The sequence below is a fragment of the Sorex araneus genome, chromosome 4 (genome assembly GCF_027595985.1).
Source record: "Sorex araneus isolate mSorAra2 chromosome 4, mSorAra2.pri, whole genome shotgun sequence".
Classification (NCBI taxonomy): domain Eukaryota; kingdom Metazoa; phylum Chordata; class Mammalia; order Eulipotyphla; family Soricidae; genus Sorex; species Sorex araneus.
Genome location: NC_073305.1, coordinates 65,357,853 through 65,373,320, shown reverse-complemented (window position 1 = coordinate 65,373,320; position 15,468 = coordinate 65,357,853). Strand labels below are relative to the sequence as shown.

The 15,468-nt window shown below is 37.3% G+C and overlaps 1 protein-coding gene across 4 annotated transcripts in view; it reads right to left on the bottom strand.

Annotated features, from left to right (window-relative positions):
- Nucleotides 1-15,238, bottom strand: part of TAFA1 (TAFA chemokine like family member 1) — a 568,014-nt gene extending 552,776 nt beyond the window's left edge. For 2 of the 4 annotated variants that reach the window (XM_055134730.1, XM_055134732.1), the window contains exons 1-2: nt 14,770-15,237; nt 12,804-12,924 (exon numbers count right to left, since the gene is read on the bottom strand). In XM_055134730.1, coding sequence (XP_054990705.1) covers nt 12,804-12,921 — 118 coding nt within the window. In that variant the 5' untranslated portion in view covers nt 12,922-12,924; nt 14,770-15,237. Of the gene's footprint in view, nt 1-12,803; nt 12,925-14,769 lie in introns of all 4 variants that reach the window. The other 2 variants (XM_055134731.1, XM_004612785.2) reach the window with 2 other exon arrangements.
- Nucleotides 15,239-15,468: the final 230 nt, after the last annotated feature.

Here is a 15,468-nt window from a genome sequence, read left to right as displayed (position 1 = left end):
GAAAATCCACCCTGAGACTAGAGTCTAATAAACGCAGATTTATCTTATACTGCAATCTCCCTGCCTGGAGCACAGTCTCCAAATCTAAGAACCATTATCAGGAGACAATAGTTGCCTATAAAAATAAGGTGCTGTTGACCAAGTCAGGGGAAAAAGCATATTCTTGCTAGGGTCTGTTTGCTCAACAAATAAAGTGTTACTCACGGAATGCCCTGGAAATTACTACATGGTATAATCAAGCTAACTACCCAAGAAAAAGATTCCTTGTAATGAAGAACAATGCACCTGTACTGTAATTTAAATGTACCAAGATTAGCTTCCTAATATTTAGACTGTAGTATTCATAAAAGTAGTATTTGGTTGTGTTGCAAAAGGAACTGACTGAGAGTTCATGCACAGCTTAACTATTCCTCTCAATTTTATGATTATTATCCACATTTTGTAGTGTTTTGGAAAAATAAAATAATAATACACACCATGTTGCATTTTGGGACATAGCAAATGTCATATCCTAAGTAATATTTCATATCAGGACTTCACGGAGCAGAGGCTCAGTAAGTAGAGCTGTTATTCAGAGAACAACACAATCTCCAATTTGCCTTCCCATGCCAAATGATTTTGAATAAATCAATTAACTTCTATTTGATAAATTATTTATCAATAAAATTAAAATATGTTATGCCCCACAAGGTTATTGTAAAAATTTAATGAAATATTAAGAACGTAGGACAATTCAATTACTCTTTTGCTAAGTATTTTTTCGGCCTTAACCACATGCCAAAGACAATGTTTCAGATACTGCCTGACTACTGGTACCTGAGATTTTAGTCTGATGGAAAAATAGTATTACACAATGGTTATAACAGAGTGACATCACTAGTACTATTGCAGAATCATCATCACCATCATCATCATCATCATCATTATCATTATCATCATCATCATCATCTCATTGATTGTCGAATTTCTTGAGCAGTCTCAGTAACATCTCCATTCGTCCTAGCCATGAGATTTTAGAAGCCTCTTATTACTCGTCCTTCCCAAAGGTGCCGCATTGGAGGCTCTTTCAGGGTCAGGGAATTGAGACCTAGCATTATTACTGGTTTTGGCATATGAATACACCATGGTGAGTTTGCAAGGCTCTCCATGTGGGCAGGAAGCTCTCTGTAGCTTGCCAGGTTTTCCCAGAGGGAGAACTAGGCTATAAGATGTCACTTCCAGGAGCTTGGTTTTATAGTCTCTGGATGTGGGCCATTGGTGAGATTACACGGCACTGGGGACAGTCCCTGGGTGTGACCGCCTAGCTACTGGAAAATGAGAAATATGGGTGGAAGAGGCCCAGTCTGATCCGAGCAGTCTTGGAGATCTCAGCCCCGGGTCCCACACACCTGGGTTCCTCTGCCGGTACATTCATGCATGAGGCTCGTCCGAAAGTGCAGAGAAGTGCACAGCCTTGAGCATGGCGTGGCTAGGAGGTCTTCAATCACGGAAGTGCTGCTCTGGGCAGGGAGGGAAGCTGGAGCCCACCCCCTCTGAGGGGACCCGGGGAAGACAGTCAGGCACGTGGGCAATAGACTCTCTGCATCACAGAATAATATTAGTATATTTTTCTCTTTATTTCTATGAACTGATTTAGTGCTCGACAAAAACTTATTGAATAACCAATATTAAATTGTTCCTTGTTAAAAATGTGTATTACTATCATTAGTTTAGCTTTAGAGATATGCAGCTTTCTCTAACAGTAAAACTTATTCATATCTTATTTGTCTTTTACCAGAAAAATTCCAAAAATTCAAAAATGCATAAGCCTCATATTGGGTCTCCTTCTTTCAACCTCACCCAACTATCCATGTTGATCATCAGGGTACATTAATAAGGGACCCTTGAGATTGCAGAACATTATTCATTTTTTAAATTATGTTTACCCTTAATTGATATAATACTAAGTTTCTCAAAGTAGGTAACTGTCTACTGGATAATAGACCTCCATGTCTACCACCTGCTCTATTGTCTTATCTGACTACTGTCTTCTACTTGTTCTTGTATTTTTGTTGAAGGCTTGATTTTAATTACTTCTTATGGTACCTATCATTTCTGTCCAACATTTAAAACCCAGCACAAATCATCCCCATTGATAAGGGTTCCCTAAATTTTCTCTGAATAGAATAACACTTCTTTCTTGCTTTATAACCACATAGCACCCTGCTGGGAGCACACACCCAAAGCAGCTTTGCATCTTGAGCATAAAACAGAGATAAATAAGAATGGGTACATTTTGCATCACAAATTTATAGAGATCATATAACAAAAATTCTACAACTTGAAGTCACCAGATTTCTACAAAGCTGTACTATCATAAGCATTAGTTACTAGACATGTGTTCATTTAAATTAAATTACAATTTGATTAATTATTTGTTTGGGTTTTTTTACAAAATGTTTTCTGACATATATTTGGATGAGAAATTCTGGAGATGGTTATCTAATTAACCTGGGTCAGCCATAATCAAAACTTACATGTCAGTGTCAATCAGTTGATAAGCAGGGCCTGGTGAAGGATTGAGAACAATTCTGAAGTCACACTAGACTCTGGGAGAACATCACTGTGATTGATTTCTCAGGCCTGAGAGATAGAGGGCTGGAGATTGGCAGTATGCAGACCATAAATCTGCTCTTACTTCTAAACAATCTTGGGAGTAGCTGTCAAAAACATTGCTCTACAAATGTTCACCCAGTGACCTAGTTTCTCAAGCATATATCCAGTACATGGCATCTTGCATTTTCATTGAATAAGATGACATCAGAAGCTACAAAAACAACTCAATTTAATAAGCCTCACCTGTACTATTCTACAGACCATGTTTTCCTCTCTTACATATAATCATTTTGTTTCAGAAAATTAGCTTGATTTACTTATTTTTGCTATGCAATGCTTTTAAAATCCATAGTTCTACAATGTTCTAGTCTATAGTTAAAATTTCACTGTGAATGTGTTGTGTTCAAGCTTTCCTGACCACTGCACACTGGGGAAGTAGAAATCTTATTCCTCTGCTTCCATTACCCAGAGGTTTTAAAAGTACTCAGGTTGTAAGTAGTTAGAAAGATGCATTTATGAATGACTACTCTTATCAAATAAGATGAGCTTTTTAATATGGTCATATATTAAAAAGAATACTTACAGGCAAAAAATAAGCCACAAATATTAATTACTTGCAGAATTGTGTTGCACAGGTTTATAAACAGTATATAAATTATCACTATATAAGTGTACCCACCAAAACAATTTAAGGGTAACTACACACATTCTCTTACATGTATTCTTTTACAATAAGAATATATTAGTCATTTCTAAATCAAATTTAAAAATGCCTTTAGAATCATCAAATTTAAAATCTAAAATGTGCAAATATGTATCCACTGTTACTGACTATAGGTTTAACAGAACAGCCCACAGCAAAGTTAATTGATAATAATTAAGCTAAACCAACACTAATTTATAATTAAGAAGCAGGGACCACAGTGATTGAAAATCACTAACAACTCAAATAACACTCATAATACACTAATAACAAATTATCCTTCACAAATTACATAAATTCTAATTATTTGCATGCAGGCATTTTCCAATGTTTCCTCAAGCTGGTAGCCAGTTTCCTTAGTAGAATATGGAATTACAGAAGCTCAGCAAGTCTCAGCTATGTGTCCTTTCTAATAGAAAAATAGCTCAGTATTTAGGCACCAATATAAGCACTAGTGAGTTGCCTATATTACATAAAAGCATAGTGAATTTCAAAATCTTAAATTATTTTTCCAAGAAAATAACCACAAACATACTCATTGGCTTTCAAGATAAATTCATATTACACTAGTGGACTGCAAACTATATTTGAGAACTTCAATAAATTATTAAATTAAAGAGTTTTATATGACATTACTATATGCCTTATTTCCTCTCTTTTATTATATTCACAAATTACTATTCTCCCAAACCTAAAGGAAATTCATTGATTTTTAGCTAAGATTTGAAACCTCTGTTTATTCTTTTGACTTAATTGCAGCTATAGTTATTTATATATTTACTTATAAATATATACAAACTGTATTTATATGTACAGTGCTGAGACAGTGGTTTAGATTCTTGGTATAACTGGAAAAATCTGTACCGTGGACTTCCTTTTAAAACAGAAGGAGAATAGAGATATAATTTCCCCTTGACCCCACTACCTTCCCTTCTCTCCATTCTTCTTGCATAAAAGAATTTAATAAAATAATCAGGGATTATAAAATTCTAGAGCTGGAGACAGTATTTTTTGAGGTTATATGTTGATAGACTGTAGGTATTAGATAGCCCCAAATCAAGTTTTGTTTGGCCTACTTGATATGCAAAATATATGTAAATTTTATATACAATCCTAAATTTCTAGCTCTTCTTGAAATATAAAGGGATCACACCACATTGAACCCACCTCATATGTTACTAAGCAACCTCTAGATGTGCATATTTAATTGCCACCATTTGGGACATTTTATAATCTCTGCCTTCTGGATTGGTACAATCTATTTTTTATATGGTTGGCATATGAAGGTATTTGCCTTTGACAACATCCAGAATGTTTTCAGAAGAAAATTCTTCTACAGTTTCAGAAGAATTCCTTTCAAACATATATGTTCACAGAAAATTTTGTACTTAATGTTTATCTAATGATAGAACTCGTTTTCTTGAGTGGTTTAAAACTTATCTAGTTGGCTGAATACACTGTTTTGGGAATGCATGGATCATCTCTCTGGAGTTGCTAGGCACAATATGAAAAATCAATAACATTCAACGTGCTATTTTGGTGTCTTTCCTCATTACCATTAGATACAAAAATAGGTCTAATGTGATGCCAACCTGCAAGTATTTGCATTTTTAAAGGCTATATGTCTTCCCTAGTTAATCAGAAAATATCTCTTAAATGCTTATACTTTTACACCCATATCTTTTTTCCAGTGGGAAGTCCGACTTCATGGCCTGCCAGCCCTCATCCAGTATCTGACCTTGAACTCCCGCTCCCTTCTCTATGATGGCTTATCTACACATGGAAACAGAGGTTTTGTATTAACTGGAGAGCACAGGATCCCATTGGCCCAGAAGGTATATTTTATATCCTGGTGTTATAAAGCAAATATGGGCAATTACTTCAACAGAGAAATGGCCATAGTTGATTATGGAGAAGGTCTTGCTCACTTTTAGACTTAGAGGAGATTTAGGTTGAGACCTTTGCTTCATGGACAATAGGATCCCCTTAATGAACAAATCAGTAATTCAGCATGTACCACTTCCTTCTGAGATAAAAGATATTGCCATGATGATATCATTTTTTTTTCTGGATCTTTTTTACATAAAGTCAGGAAAGAAGCAAAAAACAGAATGAACCAACAAGGTTATACTAAATAAAAACACTGTCTTTGGAAAATACAGTTAGTGTGTACAAATTGTTAACAAAATAATCAATCTTTTCTTTACCTAAAGAAAGAAAAGTTGTTTGGTGTTATTTTCTTAGTTTCTCCCTGGTACAAAGGTGAAACAAATTTTTCTCTTGATGACAAAAACATTGAAAGTATGTGACTTTTCATTATTTGCTAAGGAAAGTTTCTTCAGTTCCTCTACACTATGCTTCTATTTTCTAAGTCTACGGTAACAATATATAATGTTGTGACTGAAAATCAGGGATTTAAAAATTATATTGCTAGTGTATTCTTTGGATTTTTTTATTCATGGAACAACTGTCAAGTATGAAAGAGAAATATATCTGCACAAAGATATTGCATGCATTACACATCCATACATATGTATGTTGCCAATTAAATGTTCATATCAGTCTTCTTTTGAGGTATGTTTATAAGAAACTGATATAAATAGATACTATAGATGTCACCCAAATAGTATTTAGAAAATGAGTTAACTACATCCAGGTCTCTATGTACAAATCTTTTATTTATATTGCTACTTATTTTATATATATATATATCTTACAATTACAAAGCTTTCTTGTTTGAGTTTCAGATATACAATAATTGAACACACATTCGTTCACCAGTGTGCAGTTTGCGAACGCCACCAATGTCCCTAGTATCCTTCTCGCTCCATCCCACCCCTCCCCCTGCCTCTATGCAGACAGTTTCCCTTTTACTCTCTCTCTACTTTGGGGCATTCTATATACAAATCTTACTAGAACTTTCATTGACTGACATTCACTGCGAATCTCCATACCATGCAGTGAGTGCTTTCCCAGCAATTAACAGGAGACCTGACCCACCCTCCCCCCACCCCGCCCCTCCACCGCACACATACACACACCCTCACCCCAGCCAAGAGACATCTTTAAGAGACATGTTTCTTCTGGTCTGCATATTTTATTGGATTTAGAGTCGTAGAAGAAAAAGGGTCATATGATACTTACCTTCCTCCTTTTTGCTAAAACTGGATTCTTTAATGGACTTCTAATTTTACCTCAAAATTCCTCATAGCTAATATGATAAGCCTTTTCTTACAGAACAGTACAGGTTATTCCTCTTGTTCCATGTAATAAAAGTGTATTCAAATATATACAATGTTAGGAAAATAAAGGTCTGATATTTGATTCTCCTACCAGGCTTAACTACCAGAGTGTAAGGGATATTTATATATTTTTGTATGTACAATTTTATTTTACTGTAATGATTTAGAAATGAGTAAAGAGAGGCTGCTAAAGTCTCAGGGCTAGGACAAATGGAGACACTATTGGCTCCCGCTCAAGCAAATTGATGATCAAAGGGATGACAGTGACAGTGATAGAGTGATAATAATTTAGAAACTGAGCATCTTGCTCTATGTTTTCTGCACTGAGCAGTACATCATGAGCATTTTTCTTAACTGGTAGTTGTAAACTTAGCTCTTCCTTTGTGAAAGCTACCTTTAATACCAGTGTATGAATACACTATATTTTATTTTGCCAATTCCCTAATGATGGAGATTAAATTCTCATTGAATCATTTAGCATTAATAACATTGTTACCAAAACTAGGTCTTAAAATGCATCTTTTCATACCTGTCTAAGCATTATCTTATAATAAGTGACTAAAAATATAATTGAGTCCAAATTTGTACATTTTACAATTTAGGAACATTGCCAAATTGTTTCTAAACTATGGTGAAACAATTATACATTCCATCTTTGAAACTTTCACATAAAACTGAAAACTGGAAGCCATTTTAAGACAAACAATTTTAAGTTGTTTACTTAGAAAAACTTCAAAATGAGCAATTGAAAGATCATGTTCATTTTGTGCCACTGTGTATATTTGCAGAGTGATATAATATCTATTATCTTTAATTATGAATTAGTTATGTGCTTGAATTCACATAATAGTATACATATAACATTCTAATAATTCTCTTATAATTTTCGTGGATTAAGAGGAAATATTTGTTTTGCTGTATACCTACTTACTTGTGATGTTTTGGGGAGTTATTAAATGTCCATAGCTGCACTTTAAAATGAGATCAATACTATTGATCAGATGATCAATGGATTATCACTAGCACCAGCTTACACCAAATAAGAGCCTGTCTGCTCTAATCCTTCGTCCAATTTACTACATTTAGCAATCTAGTACTGGTATGCATTCTTAAAAAGCCAATATGCAACCATTATTGTTCTTACTACTTCTTTTATTTTACCACTATGGAGCAATAGTTTCATGTATAAGTCCTTGAATATTAGGTAGTCTAATGAATATTCTTTAAGCAGATTTAAATAAAGTTGTAATGGTTGAACAAAAAATAAAGTATAAGGAATACAAAAATGCTTTTCCAACATCTTAATAAGAAGTACCACTCTTTAAATGGTGGTGATGTTAGTATGCAATCATTAAGTCATAAATGAATACCACTAAATGCATAAATACATTGGGAGTATATAAATATATATAACTATATTTATATAAATAGAAATATATTGGGAGATATAACTTTAAATCAATCCAAGTCTGACTTATGTAGATAATTCTATTTGAAAAATCATTTTATATATAATTTTCACCTAGTCTTGTCAATAAGACAGCAGTGAGTCAAGAATAAATAATTCATCAGGTACTTATAACTTCTTGTCTCAGGTAATTTATCTTTGTAATTTTAATTTACTAAATAATCCCATACATACTTTCAAACTAAAGTATTTTTTGAAATGGTTCATGTTTATTAAGTTTCAAGGACAAACCCCTTACTAGACTCATACCCATACACTGGAAATTCAATATCTATTAAAAATGCTTATATAATTCAAATATCTATAAAGAGGAAAAATCTAAGCATAAAATATACTTCACAAGCAATTCTTTATAAATATATATGTGTGTTTATATTTTCACAACAATTATCAATACATGAAGCCAACCTAATCATATATAATAATGGTATACCACTCTGGAATTTTCATTGCTTAATTTGTCTTTTCAAAATTAAAGCTGGAGAAATGATACAGGGATTTTGGTGTCTGCCTTACATGTGGTTGACCCTGGTTCTATCTCAGTTGCCACATTTTCCCACTACATGGAATACTCTGAACTAGCCCTGAGAATCCCTGAAATCACAGAGCCTCATCCACACCATATCTTGAGCACACACAATGAACTGTGGCCTGGTTGGCCAAAAATTACTGGGAGGGGTCCCAAGTGGTAATATACTATATATATATATATATTTATATACACACACACATATAAGTAAAGAAATTTGTCTAATCTTCAAGTTGTTATTATAATTTCCAACATCATCCCCAAACTAGAAACTTGATTTAGTCAAATATTAAATTATTGATATTACAAATTTGTTCATCTGTAGCATGTTCTACTCATTTGTGTAACTTTAAAAATAATTCCTATTTGATTAACTTTTAATCCTCCTTAACTCATCAGTAACTGAAAATAAATGACGCATTCCTAATTCTATATACATGAAAATAGAAAGTACTTAGATTCTGCTGGGGAATACATTAAAACCAGTATGTTTTCTAGTTAACATGTTCTCATTCTGTTTGTGTGCAAACCAACTGCATTGAGAAGACAGATCACAAATTCATGGCCTCACGAAAACATTGTCCTGATTTCATGTTTTGACAGCAGAAATTGGTCCAAATCTCTAACCATTTCCCCTAAAGGCCCCTGGCTGGCTGGTGCCATCCAGGTGTACACAGGCTGAATGAGGGGAACATCGCGTCAAATTCCACTCATCTGTCAGTGTAGTGGATTATTTCTTGAGAGACTGAAATTGGCTGCATGAGCTCAGAGCACCATCAATCTTACTGTGCAGAGGATGGCAACAGTGCCTGTTAAAGGCTGGTGAGAGGAGGGGCCGGTCATTCCTAAGCAGGTGAGGTGGCAGCTGTAAAGCCTTCACTCTCCCTCCATATAGGGCTCTGAGTGAAAGATTTGTCATTTTTTCACATTCCCTGAATACTTGGTATGCACATGGTGTCTGACTGCTCCTGTGTTAGGGAAGAGGCGATTTTTCAAGCTTAGGCAAATGTGGCAAAGCTCAGGGTCTGGTGGTGTCTCATTTTTTCTCATCATGTCAATTGTTTTAACCAATCTGAGAAAATGAGATTATGTTTTTCCTTTTTTCCCCTCATTTACCCAGCTATTTATTTATTTATTTGCTCATTTTGGGATGGGCTGTCACAAATAACTGGCCCTGATTTCTCTCTTGTTTTTATCCACATTTCATTAGTGTCCCTGAAGATTTAAGACCCACAAAGAGAAACATCACAGCACTCATCAAAAAAAGCATAAAGTTGCTCTTAAGACATCGAAACAGAAAATTGTGTTAAAGAAGATTGTATTCTGACTGAAATAATCTAGACTATTGCTTTGTCCATGATCTATCACTTTGATCTTTGCCGCTATTGTTGAAGACCCAAGGAACTTGAATAAACATATTACATAGAATGGTTGGACTTACATTTCAATATCATTTTCATCTTTCTGCATCAAAAAAAGAGTGTTTATAGTTTTTTCATTCATCAATGAATCTGAAATAGGCCTCCAATGTATAAGCACTTGGGGTTGAAATTGGTTTCAGGCGGCATTTTCTTGGGCTATTTAATATGCATAAGGGATATGAATTGATGAAAAGCAGTTTCTAAGAATGGATAATAGGAAAAATTAAGACAGTTTAACTTAAGTCAAAACCTAATGATGTGTTTCTCAATTTTAAATTAAAGCATTTTGATAAGAAACCCCATAAGACATGTGTTTATATAAGTAACATAGCCATACCTTTCCACCAAAACTGGTAGGCTTGTAACTGATTAACAGACAGGCTGAATGAAAAATTACTGTAAAACTGTGCTATATTCTGGGACTATCCTACAGAGCGTAAAATAAAATATAGCTTCAGTAGCATTGGGTTGTGCATTTTAGCAAAGAACTGTAGTCAAAAAAGAACAGCAAGAATCAAGGCAAGGATTTTTCTATCTGTATTGTGAGATTTGTGAATAGCACACCTTTAGTCGTTCAACATAGCTCAGAGGTGTTATTTACCAGTGATTGAGTGAGGATGTGAGTAGTTCATGATCTATGAAGAGCTTTAGAGTTTACAAAGCACTCCCTAGATTTTTTTAATTGACATAGCACAGTGTCCCTTCAACTGGGAATTTAGTCTCAGGGAAGAAAAGTGAAGTTGCCCAAGGTCCAGTAAATGTCAGAGACAATCTCCAGCTCTGACTTCAGCCTGTGTGTGCCAGACCACTTTCCAGAACGGAGTTTGCAGTTCAAATGAGTCCAGGTATTGACTTGAAAGTTTTGACAAATTAGGCAAAGATTAGCACATTTCAAAGAGGTCCCCTGGCATGTTTTCCACGTCCCAATCGACACTACATCCGTCTTAGGAATCAGGCTCTAGATAGGAAGTCAGACTGACTTGACTTCCAAAGGCAGCAGTGGTGTGCTGTGTGATCTCATCTACTCCTTCAATCCCTCAGATTGGGGCAAAAGTGAGGCGGGGTGAAATAGTCTTGAGAGCATGCCTAAAACACAACTTCTTTTTCAGGGGCGTGGAGAGGGGCTAAGAATTCTTATTAAGTAGTACAAATTAAGTAGTACAAATAGTACAAATCCCCCCACCTTATTTGTATGACTATGTAACAAATCAAAGATATCTGTACCAAAACAGATTGGGGCGGTGCTGAGGGGAGGGGTTCGGGGGCGCGGGGGATTCCCAAGCCAGAGTTTGCCTCTGCCAGGTCTCAGGGTTCTGCAGCGGCGGAGTTTTGACCAGCGGGAGCCGGCTTCAAGTTCAGGAGTCAACTGAGCAGGAATGCGGGAGCGCGGCGCGGTTTCCACGTCCACCTGCAGGGGCACCAGCGTCCTGACGCCTTTCTCTCCGAACCCCGGGGCGGGAGGAAGAGTGTGGCAGGGACCCGAAGGCCGCCTCCGGCCTCAGCCACGAGCTTAAGCCGCCCCCTATCCTCCTTCTGCGGGACCGGCCAGGCAGCGGGACCCGGGAGGCCGGCGCCCGCGGCGCAGGGCGCTGGAGGACCCCCGGGGACCATCTCCCCCGCTTTCCTTCCCTGCCGCGAGCTCACAGGCAGAGCCCAGGAGGCAGCGGGCGGCGTCTTGGAAGGTGTTGCTGGAAGGATGCTTACTTAGCCCAGGATCAGTGCCGAGACCGGCCTCGAGCCGGGAGAGGCGGAGGCGTAGCCGGTGGACCGCGCGGCTGGAGGGGCCGGGTGGACCCGAGGCGCCCAGGGAGGGATTTGGAGAGTGAGGGGCTGGGAGCGCAGAACTGGGCATCGCAAGCTTGGGCGCGCAACTGGTCCCCAGAGCCCAGATCTGGCCGTCGGACCGGGCGGGGGACGAGGCGCTGGGAGCTGGGAGCAGGCGGAGGATGGAGTAAATGGATGCAAAGACTGGAACAAACAGAAAATGGAAGGAATCCGTTCGGAGGAGGGAATGGTCAAGACAGCTGAGTTCGGGAATAAGAAAGCCGGAGGCAACCGAGAGAGCAAAATCTCCAGGGAAAAGTGCACAGGTCATGCAAGGGTAAGAATCACACTTTGAACAGGAAGAAGACAACAAAATGTGTCCGGAGCTCAAAATTTAATAAAGGGACCGGCGCGGGTGGGGGCGTCGGGAATCTGGCGAGAGGAAGCTTGTCCCAGAACTGCCCCGCGCGAGGGAGGGAAAAAAAAAAAAAGAAAGCAATCAAAAACTGGACGAACAGAAAGTGAAGGGAGAAAATTAAGGAGACATATTAAATTAGACGAGAAAGAGTAAGTTACCACTTAATCTCTATTTCATTGACAAGTTACTCCCAAAATTCATTTTGGAACTAACATCCGCCAAATCCTTAACTACACACGCAGAAATTATTACATGTATACGAGATAAAATGTATCCCAGGAATACAGGCACGTTATTTTATCAGTGCTTGCGAAGATCATACTTTGCTTCCCTTAAATCGCAAGTCTGGAAAGTTATCCCACCTTTCTCAGAATGGAGCATATTCCCCTATAGGGATAAGTCTCCTGAAGCCTTAGACATCTGCTTTTTAAGGTGTAAGTGGGAGGGAGACGCAGTGAAAACCACCTTTTCTGAGAAAGTAATGGAAATACGTCCAAGAATTTCCATATCAACCTTTCCTCTAGAGGATCCAGCCAACAGTATGTTTTGGGATGCAGAGACAAGCTGCCCGCATACATAGCACTTTCTGTCACTTGCACTCGACCATCTGTTAAACAGAGAACACTGAGACCAGAGGCTACACAGTGAAGCCGCTGGACTTACCTGGTCTGTGCAGGTGATGCTGCTGGAAAGTGTGCTGTAGAGATCCATGGCAGAGCAGCATTGCACAAGCACTTATCCACAAATACAGGACCCAGGACATCGCAGAGACCATGGCCATTCTCTAAAGAGAATGGTAGACAGAAAGGATTACCCCAGGCCTCAAGACCCCAGCCCTGTCAGTCCATTGTGGCCAAACCAGGGGGTCTCAAATGTCATGTCCTTTCTCTACTTTGCTGGCTGGAATTAATGGCTCAGCAGAGGTCATGCCTTGAAGCAGAAATGAGATAAAATACAGCCAGGAGACCATGAATTTATTTTATAAATCCGGCAACCCCAAATCCTAAAGATTGCCAAAATGCAAAAATAAAGTTTTTGACCCTCAGTAGTGATTTTCTTAAAATCGATCGTTATCCCAGGCACAGAGAAGCTGCATACCCCTGACTATTCTAACTTCATTGCAAGTCTGACATAAGCCTGGAAGGAAAGAGTAGATTCTTTTTTTTTTTAATTCTACAGTCATGAATTTTTAATCATGATGCTGTCTTCTAACCTAAGTAATCATTTCTCAGAGGCATGTTGTAATCTCCTAATAGAGCCAGTCGTTTTGGCTGGACTTAAAATAATAAGGATTTGTCTCCAATCAGAAAGTCAGAATGAGTTTTGCATGCAAGGTCTTTGTATCTATCCTAGAATGTGTGAGCATAATTTGTAATATTGCATTACCTCCTATGATCCCTTTGTGGAAACTGGTGTAGTGTTGATGAATATGTATATACAGGTGGCATATGTATGGATGAATATGCACCTTTTCTCAGGCTTTGAAACTTTGTCTTATCTGCACCTATAAAAATCTTAGGAGCTGCACAGACTCAACTATGCTACATATTGTTCAATTTCTCTAACAACACCTTATGCTGCATTTCATATTTCCAAAATTAATCAAACTTAAGAATCATTTTTACTTAGCCTGTAAGAGAAAAACAATTTCTATTCCAGTGCTCTGTTACATGTTTAGTTTTCTTCTAAAGAGAGCTTTGGAAGCAAGATTGTTTCTTCTTTTTTTTTTCCTGTCAAATCATATACTTCAGGCATTTCAACTATATGTTTAAAGCATGCTAGTAACCTCTCAGCGTGCCTTCTCTATTCATGGAACTTGGTACTCTTCCAAAACTGATGTTCAGGAAGCAAAATAAATTATGTGTGTGTATGTTTGTATATATACAGACATAATAGAGGATAATTTGTGGGTTTTATGAGAGAGATGTAGTTTTTATATAAGGTTTCATGACTATAATAGACAATTGGTGACAACCATAATTAGAACAAAGTAGAAAAACATTATTTTCAACGGCGTGATGCCTTTCATGCCACAGCCTGTGATTCAGATGGACCATTCACTTTATAATTAGTTTCACTGCCTACTGTTTACTTTTGTATACAACAGTTTTGGCCTTTTGTCTTAAAACTCTATGTATCAGATAGGTGCATTTTCTTTAGTAGAGATAAATGGCAGCACCCCTTCTGTGAATCCTAAAATGAATGTGTTTGGGAACCTTTTTAGAATATCTTCCAAATTACAGAAAGACAAAACAGAGGTGACTATAGTATGCATTGCCTGCTAGTTAATTTTAGTTCAATGCACTTGGAATGAATTTAAACTAGGAAAGAAGATGACTACAGTGAGAACTTAACAGTTTGTCAATAATTCTGCTTGCACTTATTCTTGTTTGCACTATTTTGCTTTTCAATCTCTGATTTCCATTTAGCTTAAAACATTCTCAGCATTATTTCCAAGATTCATGAACATCACTCTCATTACTTACTTTTTTACCATCGAGAGGTTGCCTATATTAAGAGGTGTTTCCCCCCCACCAAAATACACCCAGCCTTACATAGTTCTCTTGATGTGACTGAATAGATTACAAATCTGCTTTCTAAATATTAAATCCTTAAAAAGGTTTCTTACCTGAAAAATCCAGCCAAGAGCAGAGTACTCTATTAGTGTTCATTGGAAAGCTCTAACACTTTCTAAAATCCATCTGTGCCACAAATTGGAGGTTTTTTTTTTCTCTCTCTGTTTTAAAGAGCTTCCCAATAATCTTCTTTTTCAATATTTAAAAATATTTTTTTTCTTCCGATGCTGTTTCCACAGTTAGAAGGCATCAGTTTCATTCAGACTTGATTGTCAGAAAAGGAACCAAGGTTTGAGGGGTAGAAACCTTGTCATTTTCACCTTTAAATCATCTCCTGGCGTCACTTCTGCCTGACGAGAGACCTTTGAAGTGGTAGTTAGATAATGTGCAGTTTCCTGATGAGAAGCAGTTTATAGTTAATGACGGACCATCCCCAATCCAGTGTATTCAGGGCAGAGTAAGGCAGCAAAATGTGAAGCAGGGCTGCTATACGGTGCTGTAAGTAGCAATAGTCTGTTTCAATACATCCCTCCTCTGTAAAGTATCACATGTCTTAAAGTGACATTACCCTCTATTACAGCTACAGTGAATTGCAATACCTGCCCGCTAACACCTCAACAACTCAAGCAGCACTTTAACACTGTATTGCCTGGTATGTTATGTTAAATATTTTACTAATACAGTTAATTTGTCCAAAGAATAATAGGAGAAGGAGAAACAAAAGAAATAGTCTGCAAAATATGGAATTGTAA